This window comes from Astatotilapia calliptera, chromosome 18, assembly GCF_900246225.1.
Source record: "Astatotilapia calliptera chromosome 18, fAstCal1.2, whole genome shotgun sequence".
NCBI lineage: Eukaryota > Metazoa > Chordata > Actinopteri > Cichliformes > Cichlidae > Astatotilapia > Astatotilapia calliptera.
Genome location: NC_039319.1, coordinates 34,836,635 through 34,851,854, shown reverse-complemented (window position 1 = coordinate 34,851,854; position 15,220 = coordinate 34,836,635). Strand labels below are relative to the sequence as shown.

Here is a 15,220-nt window from a genome sequence, read left to right as displayed (position 1 = left end):
CCTGTTTTTATTTTTCGATATACAAGCACATTCTGTTTCAGTATAACATGAAACAAAAAAGGAGGTTTCGTGTTTCATTCACTTCACTGAATTGAATTAGCAGCACAGCAGCTGTAAACGTCCTAATTTTGATCCTCACGTTCAAAGGGTTGAGTTAATATGAAAAATAACCCCAAGACGTTGTTGTGAAGGAGTAATTATCTATAGAGACCAGACGTTTTATGCTAAACAGTGCAGTTAGAAAGTGTTTGGATACAGACACAGACCCACAATTTTAAGTATGACTGTAAAGTTACTCTATGTTAGTTAAGTTACTGTTACTGCATCCTTATTAAAGATATTTAATCCTTACATGTAGTTTATTTTGTTTCCATGCTTTGAAACCAGCCTTTTAAAGTTTATTTCAAGATGAAAGCCTTAATTGTCTTTTTATCCAACCATTTTCTTGCACTTCTCCGGTTCAGGATCAGAGGGGCCTGGCCTATCCCAGCTGTCAAAGGACATCCATCTGTCACAGGCCTAATGTAGAGAGACAGACTGCCATTTGCACTCACATTCAAACCTACAGGCAATTTAGAATCCCTAATTAACCTAACCAAACTAACTGCATGTCTTTAAACTGCGGCACGAAGACAGAGTACGAAGAGAAAAGCCACAAATGCATGGGGAGAGCATGCAAACGACGCCTTGCTGCCCTATTGTTTTGTCTTTTAACCTGTGCACTATTTTTTAAAAACAGCTATTGTTAAAAACACCAGTAGATGTTATTGCAATGCAATTAATAAAGTTGGAAAGTGGATTCTCTGCTTTCTCCACTTCCTCCAGACACTAGGACCCTCATTTCAAAAAGAAATACAAAACTTACATTCATCAAAAAGAGCACTTTGGACTGCTGCGCATCTGCATGTGTATATATGTTTGTGTGCGTGTGTGTCCAGAGTTCAGCTGAGACAGTGTCCTTCGCCCTGCCAGGCTAAGTAAACAGTAGTAGCTCCCTTCCTGAAGACGTCGGTGCATGATCTTGATGCAACCAGTGTCAGACCGTCGCTTGTAAAGTTCTCTTGAACCGAACATGACGTCAAACATCATAATCGACATCAGCGCTGCAGTCATGGCTGTTACTTATGCACCTTCTTGTACCACACTTTTCTCTCCCGGTCAGCTTTCCATTAATATACTTTATTACTGCACCCTGCAAACAGCCAACCTTTTCAGCAATGACCTTATGTGGTTTATCCTCGTGGGCGCTGTTGGTGATCGTCATCTGAAAGAGTTCTGAGTCATCAGTCTTTCCCCGACCATGGTTACATGTACAGAACTGGACCAAGACGTACATCTTTAAGCTGTTTGAATGGGGCTTTAGTCCAAATGACGGTTTTCTTTGATTTGCATGAGTTATAAACCCCACCCTTTAACATTTACTTTTATTTTACCTTATTGAGTTAAATAAAATTTAAAAAAAGAACATTTTTCATAATAAGATTTTTTTGAGATGCACTAGTTTGTTTGATTTCTGTTGTCTTCAACATAAGTTAAGCTAAAGGACTGACAGCAACACAAGCATGAACAATAGGAGCCCAAAGGCTTGTTCCTTCTTCTGCACTGTGCACAGTGACGACGATGGACTGCAATGATATTTTTTCACTTTGTTCACAGATTAGGCCCTCATCAACCGGAGGTGGAAACTCATTCTGTGAACCGTTAGTCTGAATGTCTTACCATAATCCTCCTCAAGGTCTCACACTCTGGAAATCTTTCAGTTGCTTTAAAAATGTTGCCAAAAACTGAGCCAAGAGCAAGTGAAAATAGGTCAAATGGTGCGACAAAGAGAGAAAACAGAAGAGTTTGAGGCAGAAAAGATTAAATGTTCAGATTTTTTTGTTTTAAATCTATCCATCTTTAATCACTTGGGGATTTTACAAATACAGTGCAGACAGCCGGTTCAACACAACCAGACATACAGCACATTAACAGTTGTATCTTTTTATCAGGACTTAGATGAGGGATGTTAACAACCACCTTCATTAGGTCATAAGATTGATTTCATCTCCTTTGTGCTTAAATAAACTGCCTGGTATGGAAATGTGATCAGGGAGACCAATTTTCTTTGACTCAAACTGAAGAGAAAAACGACAACATTTTTCCTGGTAAAACATCTGTACAGATGTTACCTGGGTGGGTGACTTTGATAACTGTCAAGCTACTGCCAATAGTCTGTTAGAGTGGCTTATTAACCGGATACACAGAGGAACAGCTAGCCTTTGACCACAGGTCCACAGGTTTAAAAAAGAAAGCAGACAAACACACAATAAAATATGTTTCAAAACTGCTGCTTTGTGGCAAAAGTTGTACATGCTGCAGAAAACGGGCTTTTAACTGAGAAGGCGCTTTCATTGCAACAATTTCTGTCCCTTTTGTGCTTTTGCTAAAGTCAAAAACAACATTAGTCATTGACGAGACAGTGGGACCTTGGTCTGTTGCTCTATGTGGAAGCATTGATGATGTTTGACTAAAACCCGCCCCCTGAATGAGAGCTGAGAGCTCTGCAGAGGATCTGGACCTTTAACTTAAACGGCTCAGTGAAGGGGAGAAAACAGGCAGGAGAGCGAGGCAGTGTAACAGAAAGGAGAAGATGTGGGAGGTTTGGAAATCCACAGCAGGCACTTTGCAGCATTTTGACAAACAGCTGAGTGCAATGGAGGAAGCACAGGACAAAATGTTTGCATGTCGGAAAATGGTACGTACTCTTTGGTGTTTGTGGAGGCGTGCGTGTGCAGTATGCATGTGCTTGGCTATTGTAATCCGCATTGCTAATGCTATACTGCACTTAAATCGTTCAAGTTATGTGACCCTGCTGGTGTTTTTAATGAGCTTTGATGTTAGTCGGTAAATGACAGCTTCAGTGTGATTAAATTTTTCATATTTTCCATCTAATTGTTTTCATTTTCTGCAAGTTGTGTTAAGCACAAGGTTATCTCGAAAATACAGATTTTTTTAGCCTTATTCTCTTCAGTAAAACTGTTTAACCTATCGACATGTTTTATACGCATGTAATTAAAATAAAAGTGAATAATGTAATATTTTGTGTTGATGATTCCGGTTTCCGCTGACCTTTGTCATACAGTGTAGTCAGTAACTTGATTTTTCGCCAATCAAGGATGTATGATTTAGTTGTTCCCTTACTTTTTCATTTTGTGAAACGGCACGTGGCTAAAAGAAAACCTGACACTAACCCTGGGCTGGCTGCTCATGATCTGATGGGCATTAAGAGGACAACCACCAGAAAACATCTGACTGTAGAGTCTTTGAAAACGCAAGAGATTATTTTTAGATTTAACTAGAAGTAAGTGGCATTGAGTTTGATGCATCTTAAACAGATGATAACATGCCGACGCACTGTAAACATACAGTAATGTTAAGTGCAGGATGTGCTTTGTAATTTAACACTTTGAATGACAAGACGTTTTTTAAGTGGCTTGGTGTGGCTGTGAGGAGGGACACGTGTTGGATTTCCCCACATTGCAGCCTACTCTCATGTTCATCTCCTCAGTAACAGTGCAATGAGGCATAATTCAAGATTCACTCTCACCTTTGTGCATGTCTGTTTGTCTGTCGGCAGGTCCCCCATATGGGAACATTCATTGGGGTCTACCTGCCCTGCATGCAGAACATTCTGGGGGTGATTCTCTTTCTGCGCCTCACCTGGATTGTCGGCACAGCAGGAATTCTCGGATCTTTCGCCATTGTCTCCATGTGCTGCATCTGCGTGAGTAATTGACAGCTTCAGATGACGAGCTGCTTAATGAGTCTCAAAATGTGGCAGTGCTAAACAAACTGTCCCTCTTGGCCAGCCATCAGTGATGTAGCTGCGATTGAGTGTGAGATTTACGTCACGCCAATCACAGCTCCTCTGAATTTATGGTGTGATGATCATTAATGTCTTTGTCCGAGTCCCCAAAACGAGCAGAAAACCTTATTTACAACCGCAGCACATACGTCAGTAGCTCCAGATGGCCAGACAGAGAAGTGCCTGTTTCAAAGTTTGAACTTGAATGCTCAGCACTCATGTGATGTGATGCGAACAATCTGCAAACTACAACTCCTTTACATTTTAGACTCACCCTGACACGCTCGTATGCTCCACACCAAAGAGATGACGGGCAATAGAGGTGATGATGCCAGTGGTCTCATTTTTCTTGTGTCTGTGTTTGACACTTAAGGTTCCTCCCCGTTAGTGGGGCAGCATCCTAACAGAAGGGCTCATTCAGTAAAACCTTGGAGAAACCTTCTAGAACAAATCTCCTGGAAACAGAGACTCTCGCCATTTCATCTCTGCAGAAACTACAAAGTTTATTTGCGTTTTTGTATTTTATTTGTTGCTATTTGTAACCAGTTTCACTGCACAGAGCTTGACTGTATGGTGAATGAAATGAATTTTCCGAAAGTGTTTGAGTAAAACTCAAACATTGCAGAGTGAGACAATCAAGCTTATTTTTCTTGACTAAGTACAATAAATACAAAATGCACAAATATATGACTGTACTTCAGTGTTTCTGATTTTCAGCCTGGCCCTCAGTCACACTCGGTTTGACACTGGTGCTTTCACTGATTCTGCTAAATTTAGGCAACTTTGTGTTTGATGGAGTGGAAACAAAATGCTGGAATGTTTTTTCCACTGGCATATTGCACAAAACAACATGCAGCATGCAGAGTATTTAGTACTCTGCATGCTGCATGTTTCACATTATTGCACTCCTAATTCTAATCAGAGGCTTCAGTGACTGTTTTCAGGCACTTACTGTACTTTGTATTTTATTGACACATTGTACTTCCGCTCAGCTGCAATTCAAAGCACTATTATCTGAGCATGATGCTTGCACCTTGACAACTTAACAAACTTGACAAACACAAGCTGGTCAAAGTTATTTTCATTTATCTTTCTTTCTTTTATGTTGCTTTTACAAACCATCCACTGGTGATCATCTGTCCTGTTTTCTTTTGCTTTTTTCATGCAGACATTGCTCACAGCTATATCAATGAGTGCCATTGCAACAAATGGAGTTGTCCCAGGTACATAATGAATTATTTGATTTGCTTTTACGGTACAAGAGATGTATGCACATGCAGTCTGCAAAAATAGCTGCAATTGTGAGTGAGATTATACAGAGTTTGAATTGAGCTATGATTTGCACAGCATCCAAAATGTTTTTTAAACTTCATCATTGTGTGAGAGCAAGCTAATTCTGCACACTGTGTAGAGCACAACCAATTGTTTGGCATGCCAGTGTTATCAGCCGATATCTGCTATTTGCTGATTGATTGGACACTCTGCATCATCCCTGTTGGCAACACACTTCTTTGTAATACCACAAACACAACAAGCGCTTGATACATACTTACAGTTTATACATTTAGCAGAACACAAACGAGTAAATAACATAAGCATATTTGGCCCTTGTCTGTTATGTTTTGTGTCTGAAAGGGAAAACATAGTTCGATATGTTGGAATATTGGATTTTTAAATCTCAGTAGAATATTCTCAGTAGCTAATATATGAAATCTAATGCAATGCACAAAAGCTGCAAATGGACAGAGCCCAATTTTAAAGGGGACCAATTGTCCTTATTTTACGTTATTTTATGTTATGTAGATGCTGGTAAAATAATCAATGTTTATATCAAATATGGGCAACATTTTCAAACAGCGAGGTCAGTGTTATGCAAGTAATCCCTGTGAGCTAAAAGAAAACATTCTGAAACAGTTTTATGCCCAAACTGGTCTACGAGCACAGGAACAGGCAACTATCAGTTTGTCACCGGAAACTTTATTGGCATTATTTATTTTTTTACATTTATGTATGTGTAGACATGAAACTAGTAAAATGTATTTTTGTGATCACTTCCTGACAGCCGGTGGCTCGTATTACATGATCTCCAGATCCTTGGGTCCAGAGTTTGGAGGTGCTGTGGGACTTTGTTTGTACCTGGGAACCACCTTCGCTGGATCCTTGTACATTCTTGGAACCATAGAGATTCTTTTGGTTTGTAAACTCTATGTCCTACAAGGAGGCAGCCATGTCAGTGCCCTTCTGATTGCACATTAATCCCTCGATCGATCTGATTTTTCTCTTTGCCGTCTACCAGCTCTACATCATTCCACCTGAAAAAGTGGTCAAAGAAACAACGGCCAACGACATGCGAATCTATGGCACCTGCTGCCTGCTCCTGATGGCACTGGTTGTGTTTGTAGGGGTGAAGTAAGTTTCCATTCACCATCTGACACACACAAACAGAAGAACACACCACACAGGCTCACATTTGCCCCTCTCCTTCTGTCTGCAGGTATGTGAACAAGCTGGCTCTGGTGTTTCTGTCCTGTGTGGTTCTGTCTATCATGGCCACTTACGCAGGAGCCATCAAGACGGCCATCAAACCCTCAAACTTTAGGTGAGCGACTAATAACTGAGCAACCGCTTTTTATGAAGTGCTGGCATGTTTTCTCTGACAGTGAAAATCACGTACTGTCAGTGCTTACAGATACATTTTAAGCAGTTTATTGTACTACAGCTGATTTATCCTTTTTTTAAGATAAGGAACTGGATTAGTTTGTTTGTTAGTTTGCAACCACTGCAAAGTTTGTTTTAAGTACTTGGGTAAGTGTATACGTGAGTGTGTGAAGCTGCAAGAAACTTGAAACACCTTTTAGAGTCATTCGGTCAGATAGTCTTTTAAAATGTGTATTTTATCCTCTGATATGATTTGTCTTCATCTGGTAAATAGAAGGGAAAATATGAAAAACAGCTTCTGTCTTTCTGCACACTGTACAGTTCATATGTGGGGGGAGGGAAATGCTGCAGTGATATACAGCTTTTGAAGAGTGGAGATTCAATTCAGTACATGCTTTATATTTATTTTAATAAGGTAGAACCTGAAATCAGATGACCCCGTGAGAAAGCGTTTTGTCAATAGTGGGAAGGAAAAACTCCCTTTTAACAGGAAGAAACCTCTGGCAGAGCCAGGCTCGGGGAGGGGCGGGGCCATCTGCAATGATCAGCTGGGGGCGAGGTTAGGAAGTACAAGAGAGCCAGACTAATTAAGTGTAGAGTGGTGTATAAATACACAATGAAAGTATGAGTGTGAAAATTGGAGTGAAAACTAATAACTGGAGGATTCAGTGTCAAGTGATCCAGCCCTAACTCAAGCAGTATCAAAAAGAAACATTTGAATCTAATCTTTACGTTAGAGATAGTGTCTGTCTCCTGAATCCAAACTGGGAACTGGTTCCACAGAAGAGGGGCCTGAAAGCTGAAGGCTCAGCGTCCCACTCTATTTTTAAATACCACATGTAAACCTGCAGTCTGAGAACAAAGTGCACTGTTGGGTTGATATGGTACTATGACGTCTTTAAGATAAGACGGTGCCTGATTATTCAAGACCTCGTAAGAGAGCAGAAGGATTTTAAATGTAATTCTAGATTTAACTGGGAGCCAATGAAAAGAAGCCAATATGGGAGAAACTGGAGACTTCAGGGAGTTTTAGGAAAACCTTAAAATAACGTCTTAGAGTAACTGTATGAGATCTGTTTAACTTGCACAAAAGTAGAATTGTAGTTTCTAGTCTCTTTCAGCTGGTTTTCTTTGCTTTTTGTTAGATACTAAATGTCTTAAATGTAAATACCAACTAAATTCTCTAATATTTAATACTTTTTTCTCTCCTTTTTATTGATGTTATTGTTATTATTATTTTATTACTATCACTGCTATTTTCTGTTGTTTTCTTCTCAATATAACTGCACTCTCTATATGCTCATGTAAAGCTGAGGAGCACGAGCCAAAGAATGTCATTATGGATAAATGTGGCTACACTGTTTATCTGTACATGACAATAAAACTTGAAACTACTATTAAAAAAAGATCGTATGTATTAGCATGGGTATTTGAAATTTACATAAGACATCCAAGAGACTGCGACTGTAACAAAGTGTAAAGTTGGAAGGGATCTTGAATACCTTGGCACCGTTACTTCTGGTGTCCTTTACTCAGTACTGCACTGAACATCTTCAAATTCTGACACCAATATGTATCTGTAAAGCCAGCACCTGTTCCACAGATTTAGACCGTGTCCCTCGGGACGTCCTGTGGGGGGTTCTCCAGGATTATGGGGTGTTTGGCCCATTGATCCTTATACAACTGTGGCAAGAGCTTGGTCCGCGTAGCCGGCAATAAGTCGGACTTGTTCCCGGTGGGTGATGGGCTCCGCCAGGGCTGCCCTTTGTCACCGATTCTGTTCATAATTTTTATGGACAGAATTTCTAGGCACAGCCAAGTGGTGGTCTCAGAATTTCATCTCTGCTTTTCGCGGATGATGTGGTTCTGTTGGCTTCATCAGGTGATGGCCTCCAGTTTGCTTTGGAGCAGTTCGCAGCCTAGTGTGAATCAGCACCTCCAAATCTGAGATCACGGTTCTCAGCCGGTAGAGGCTGGGCGTCTCTGCTTAGGCTGCTGCCCCCGCGACCCAGCCCCGGGTAAGCGGAAGACGATGGATGGGTGGATTTTAGATTGTCGCCCTCGTCACATGCACATGGATGAATCTAATCTGACAATAAGAAATAATAAGTAGACACTCCTTTGTCGTGCGTGAGGAGGGGGGGCTGTGTCTGCAACAATTTATGAAATGCTTGATCTCATTTTTCTCCTCTAGTGTCTGTCTGTTGGGGAACCGCACTCTGAAGAATGAAATGTTTGAAAAGTGCGCAAAAACAGATGTGGAGCTCTGGAACCTTTTTTGTGACAGTCCATATCTCAACGCAACCTGTGACGAGTACTTCGCCTTAAACAACCTGACCGAGATCCAGGCCACACCGGGAGTCCTGGGGGAAGTCATCAACGGTGCGTCACCGTCAAGCAAAAATCCACTGAGAGTTCCTCCTGTCAGTCTTTTTTTTCTGCAGTAAATTCTGATCATGCAGCCTGTGCTTGTCTTTCCTTTAGACAACTTGTGGGGCAATTATGGCCCAGACAACATGGTGATAGAGAGGAAAAACCTGTCTTCTGTACCAGCCGAGGCCAACAACGACAAACTTAAGAACTACGTCTTCAACGATTGGGCCACCTACTTCACTCTGCTGGTGGGAATATACTTCCCCTCTGTCACAGGTAGATGATTTATTGTGGTCACATTATACAAAGATGAGAAATCATTTAGGATAAACGTTTCAAGGGACTTGAGCGTGAGGAATTATAGTTTTAATGCGTTTACATGAGTAAAGTTTGTGTTGCGTTTCAGGTATAATGGCTGGTTCTAACAGGTCAGGTGATCTCAGAGACGCCCAGAGATCCATCCCAATAGGAACCATACTGGCTATTCTCACCACATCCTTCATCTGTATCCTCGAGATCCTGAATGTGTCGATTGTGTCTGTGGAACTGCTGCAGGAACACCCAGAAACTCTTTCACTGCTGCTGGTTCCCCAAGGAGCAAATCCAGAAAAAGCCCTTCTGGAGTCTTGTGGTTCTTGATCCTCCCAGACCTGAAAGACCAGTGAGGGAAAGTTGGACATCAGGTGTGGCAGTGCAAGACTCTCTTGGTGTTCCTAAGGGTTAATTGCTTGTTCACACGAGTGTTCAAGTGTAAAGGCACGCTTGAGGTTTGGTTTGGGGGGACACCACTTCTTGTCTTCTTGGTCTCATTTTTAGCTGAGATTAAGAAGTCGTTTAAAGTAAATCCACTGTTTCCACTAATAATCCCTGTTGGTCAGCATTAGGGAACCTATTTATCTCGAGGTGCAGTGGAGACGGAGGTGACACTGTTACTACGTTACAAGAGCAGCTGAAGAAACTGAAACACTAGTGTCTGAGGAGAAAGGCAGAAAGCCCGGTTTCCTCAGGTGTGATGATAACTGAGATGTAATGGGTCATGCACTATGACTTATTACTTTGACTAAAAAGTTGAAAAAGGTTTGACATCCAGCGAGGATCCAAACATCTCTTACTTTCATTATTATTCATTATTTTCATATATTTACTGTTTTTTAGATTTCTTTTGTTTCCACGTTGTTCTCTGTTTTATTCTGTAAGCACTTTTTGTTGACTTTATAATTACTTATTTGTTTCCATTAGTTGTCTTAACGGCTTACGCAATTCAGGGCGTTCTTTGTCTTCTTATTATCATTACTAATATTAAACGAATTGAGGGAAGAAAATATTGATGATTCCCAGATTCACGCTGCTTCTAAATGAGGTGATATTTATGCACCAGCTGTGGGTGAAGAGCAGCAGATTGATATTGTCACAGGCTGTTGATGTAAATTGTCCCAGTGTTTTCATCTTAACTTCCTGGTCAGATATCTCCTTTGTGGTCTTGTTTGGAGCCTGTATTGAAGGAGTGGTCCTGAGAGACAAGTAAGAATGTTTAAATGTTTGGAAAAGCAGGTGCTTTGTTTTTTCAGAACGTCTCATAATGCATTTTTATCATTGCGATTGCTGTTTAATAAAGCGTATGTATGCTTCAGGTTTGGTTTCTCAGTAAAGACGAAACCTGTCATCAGCATTCTGGCCTGGCCATCACCGTGGGTGATTGTGATTGGCTCATTTTTTTCCTGCTGCGGGGCGGGACTGCAAAGCCTTACAGGTGCCCACCACAGAGTCATAGAAGGTCTTCAGGAGTGGGCCCTCCACTCAACGACCTGGTCTCCGCAGCAGTACAGCCTGCTCTGCCCTTTCCTGTAGAGGGCGTCTGAGTTATGAGTCCAGTCCAGTCTGTTGTTCAGATGACACCAAGGTACCTGTAGCTGTCCACAGCCTCAATGTCCATACCTTGGATGTTCAGTGGTTGCAGTGGAGAATGCTTGTGCCTGCGGAAGTCACCACCAGTTCCTTGGTTTACTGGCGTTGATCTGGAGGTAGTTCAGCTGGCACCAGTCCACAAAGTCTTGAGTCAGTCCTCTGTACTCCTTGCGTCCCCATCAGTGATGAGGCGACTATTGCAGAGTCATCAGAGAACTTCTGCAGAAGCACTGGGTGGAATTGTGGGAGAAGTCTGCAGTGTAGATGGTGAGAGGAACGGAGCCAGAACCGTTCCCTGTGGGCCCCCGTACTGCAGACGACCCTGTCTGACACACAGCCCTGAGTCCTCACATACTGTGGCGTCAGTGAGGTAGTCCAGGATCCAGGTAGTGAGGTGATGGTCCACTCCAGAGTTCACCAGCTTGTCCTTTAGAACCGAGGAAGAATGGTGTTGAAGGCACTGGAGAATCAAAGAACATGATTCTCACAGTGCTTCCAGCGGTCTCCAGGTGAGCGAGGGAACGATGTAGGAGGTGAATGACGGCATCATCCGCTCCAATGCCAGGCTGGTAGGCAAACTGAAGTGGTCCAGTGATGAGCTTATTAGCGCCGAAGCTGAGCCAGGACCAACCGCTCCAGGGTCTTCATCGGTGGGATGTCAGAGCCACCGGCCTGTAGCTGTTGAGGTCCTTGGGCGTGAAGTCTTGGCACTGGTTACACACAGAGTTTTCCAGAGCTGTGGGACTCTTCCCAACCTCAGGCTCAGGTTGAAGAGGTGCTCCATCACCCACACAGTTGTCCGCGCAGGACCTGACGACCTCGAGCTGATGCCATCTGGACCCGCTGCCTTCTTGCCATTAATCCTCCTCAGTTCTCTCCTAACCTGGGTGGTTGAGAGAGACAGGCTGGAGCCTTGTGTTGAGTGTGTATGGATGCTGTTGTGGGGTGGGGGGAGTGAGCAGGGTGAATAGAGGGTGTGAAGTGTCTGAGGTGGAACAGCAGCAGTGGGGTGGGTGGTCTGCAGCCGATGTTGCAGACTGCCTCATGGCTGAGTCAAAACTGTTGAAGAAATGATTCAGTTCATTTGCCCACCTCACATCCCTCCCAGCAGAGAGTTCTGCTGTTTGTGGCCTGAGATGGTTCTAAGGCCTCTCCAGACTTCACCAACGTTGTTTGTTGAAGCTGTTCTCCATCTTCTGCCTGTAGCTGTCCTTCCCATTCCTTATCAGTCCCCTCAGCTTCTCTGCACCCTTTTCAACTCTCTTTGTCTCTGGATTTGAAGGCCCTCCCTTCTGCTTGAGGACGGTTTAATTTCTGGGGTAATCCAAGTTTGTTGTTGGAGAAACACCGTACAGTCCTGGTAGGTACGGTGTTATCCACACAGAAATAATATTAGTCAGTAATGCATGTAGTAAGGCTGTCGATGTCCTTCCCATGGTCGTCACAATCACCTCCCACACAGTCGACTCAAACATCCTTAGAGCCTCCTCGCTCTCCTCTGACCATCTCTGCACTGTGCGGGTGGCTGGTGGCTCCTGCGCACTAAGGGCTCATACACAGGGACAAGGTGCACCAGGTTGTGATCAGATCTGCCAGGGAGGAGAGGTGATGAACTGTATGCCTCTTCTGCATTGGCATACAGTAAGTCCAGTGTTTTATTGACTCTGGTTGGGCAGGTCACATACTGGGTGAAGGTGGGCAGTGTGGAGTCCAGTGAGGCATGATTGAAGTCCCCTGATATTATGAGAAGGGCTCTCGGTGATTGTGTTTGCAGTCTGCTGACCACAGAGTGGAGAGAGTCACAGGCTGCATCCGCGTTGGCCGAGGGGGGGACATACGCGTTAGAAAGGCGTGCCGTTTTGACCTTGATAAAAATAAGTACTACATCAAACCTCTGTCCTTTGGATCTCTCTTTCTCAGGTCTTTGGTCATGGGAAGGCTAACGGTGAGCCCACCTGGGCTCTGCTGCTGACTGTCGGGATCTGCGAGATAGGAATCCTTATTGCCTCTCTGGATCATGTAGCCCCCATCCTCTCCATGTATGTGCTTTTTTCCCTCTTTTTGTCACTGAATTTGTTAATGTCTTTACATTTCATACTAATCACTGGTCTTCTCAGGTTTTTCCTCATGTGCTATCTGTTTGTCAACCTGGCCTGTGCTGTCCAGACTTTGCTCTGCACCCCCAATTGGAGACCTCGCTTTAAGTTCTATCACTGGTAAGAGCATGTCCTAGAAAACTCTCTTATCTCTGAGTGTAACAGTAATGATGACACTGCTTGTTTCCTGTAGGACTCTGTCCTTCTTAGGGATGAGTCTTTGTCTCTCCCTCATGTTCATCTCCTCCTGGATCTACGCTCTGGTCGTCATAGTGATAGCCGGCTGTATCTACAAATACATTGAATACAAAGGGTAAGTTTCAGGTGATGAGATCAATTCAGCGTTTAAACCAGGTGCAGGCAAGAAGGTATGGTCAGAAACAAACTGATACACAACAATCGTTTTAGGGCGGCTGAGCTTTTCAAAAGTAAAGAGAGGCTAAGGTTTGCCAGTCTTCAAAGAACTGTGACAAATTGACAAAATGTGGAACAATTTCAGAAATGCAAACTATCTTATCATACACAGTACATGATATCATTAAAAGATTCAGAGAATCTGGATATCTGTGTGCACAAGACAAGGCCAAAAAGGGTCTGAGTTGGCACTGCATGAAAAACAGACAATATTATGTCACTGAAAAGCAGCGCATGGGCTCAGGAACCGTTCCAGAAAACATTTCTGTCAACACAGTTTGCTGTGCCATCCACAAATGCAGGTTAAAGCTCTTTCTTGCAAAGAATATGACCGATAACCGCCATGTTCACTGGGCCAAATATAAAATCTTCTGTGGCCAGATGAATAAAAATATTAAAATTGAAAAACACGGGCGCTGTACTCGCCGATTTAAAGAGGAGAGGAATGAGCTGGCCTGTTATCAGCACTCTTTTCAAAAGCCTGCATCTCTAATGTTATGCAGATGCATTAGTGTGCAAGGAATTGGCAGCTTACACAACTGGAAGGATGCCATCAGGTGGTGAAAAGGTTTCTACAAGTTTTAGAGCCACATACGCTCCCATCCCAACAACACCTTTTTCTGAAAATCAAAATGAGTTCTTGTTTGTTGAGATGTAGTAAAACAGTTTTAATGGTGGTGCAGGGCAGTGAAGGAGTGGGGAGATGGAATCAGAGGTCTGTCCTTAAATGCAGCACGCTACGCTCTCATCCGGCTAGAGGAGGCACCGCTACACACCAAAAACTGGAGGTGAGTGCAAAAACACTTCTCTCACAATAGAGTATTTTAATTAGAGGCAACAAATAATGATTGGTCTATATTTAATCACTTAGAAATCACAAACACGTTCTTCTTAAACTCAGAGATTGGCAGAGAAATCTGCTGCTCTACATTTAATCTACTGAATATTCAGATTTGGGCTGTTGAACAAATGTTGAACAATATGACATCACCTTTACCTCGGCACAGTTATTTTTCTGAATCTGATTTCAAATCTTGAACAGTTAAGCTGCAGCCTCATTGTCACTGACAGTCATTACATTTTTTATCATCTTGTCCTCTAAAGAACTACAGTTGTCTGCAGACAGACTGTCATTCATTCAGAAAAATTACTTTGATTGTTTTTCGGTTGTTTGCTGCTAGACGTTTGTATTTTTTGGCTCTGTCTTCAGGCCTCAGCTGCTGGTGTTGTGTAAACTGAACTCAGACCTGGAGGTGACACACCCTCGTCTCCTGTCCTTCGCCACGCAGCTCAAAGCGGGGAAGGGGCTGACCATCGTCTGCTCCGTCCTGGAGGGGACATACATGACCCGAGGGGACGAGGCCAAGAAAGGAGAGCAGGTTTCTCAGTTTGTTCAGTCGTTCGCTCTCATCGGCTAGCCATGACTTCACTGTACATGCTAATGTTTGCGTTTAACCTTCTTCCATGTGTCTCTTACTTTTGTAATTACGTTTGTTTTCCTGCTCTATATGTTTGCTCGAATATGAACCAACATGTTGCCGAAGCTGTGAATGAATCAAAATATTGCACACCACTCAGCACCTAAAACTCTTCCTTTCTTTTCCTTGCTTGCTTCCGACAGAACTTGAAAGCAGCCATGGCTGCGGAGAAGACAAAGGGTTTCTCTCACGTCGTGGTATCGTCCAGCCTGCGAGATGGTTTCTCCATACTCATTCAGTCAGCTGGACTGGGGGGAATGAAGCACAATGCCGTGCTGATGGCCTGGCCAACAGGCTGGAAACAGGACCGGGACTCCTCCGTAAGGAGAAACTTTATAGGTAAACTCAACAGAAGGGTTTTGTGTGACAACACTGCAATACTGAGAAAATTACAAAAGGCTTTCTGATGAGGCAACATGTCAAAAAGCTTCAAAAGCTGTAATAACTGA

At 43.0% G+C, this 15,220-nt stretch overlaps 1 protein-coding gene across 1 annotated transcript in view; it reads left to right on the top strand.

Annotated features, from left to right (window-relative positions):
- Positions 1-15,220, top strand: part of LOC113010128 (solute carrier family 12 member 7-like) — a 41,103-nt gene that overhangs the window by 15,816 nt on the left and 10,067 nt on the right. Inside the window, exons 4-19 of the mRNA XM_026149006.1 lie at positions 3,620-3,766; positions 5,016-5,070; positions 5,910-6,040; positions 6,144-6,256; positions 6,342-6,446; positions 8,700-8,887; positions 8,990-9,154; positions 9,285-9,383; positions 10,342-10,399; positions 10,510-10,652; positions 12,663-12,822; positions 12,901-12,999; positions 13,073-13,192; positions 13,977-14,081; positions 14,504-14,672; positions 14,915-15,110. Coding sequence (XP_026004791.1) covers positions 3,620-3,766; positions 5,016-5,070; positions 5,910-6,040; positions 6,144-6,256; positions 6,342-6,446; positions 8,700-8,887; positions 8,990-9,154; positions 9,285-9,383; positions 10,342-10,399; positions 10,510-10,652; positions 12,663-12,822; positions 12,901-12,999; positions 13,073-13,192; positions 13,977-14,081; positions 14,504-14,672; positions 14,915-15,110 — 2,053 coding nt within the window. The remainder of the gene's footprint in view (positions 1-3,619; positions 3,767-5,015; positions 5,071-5,909; positions 6,041-6,143; positions 6,257-6,341; positions 6,447-8,699; positions 8,888-8,989; positions 9,155-9,284; positions 9,384-10,341; positions 10,400-10,509; positions 10,653-12,662; positions 12,823-12,900; positions 13,000-13,072; positions 13,193-13,976; positions 14,082-14,503; positions 14,673-14,914; positions 15,111-15,220) is intronic.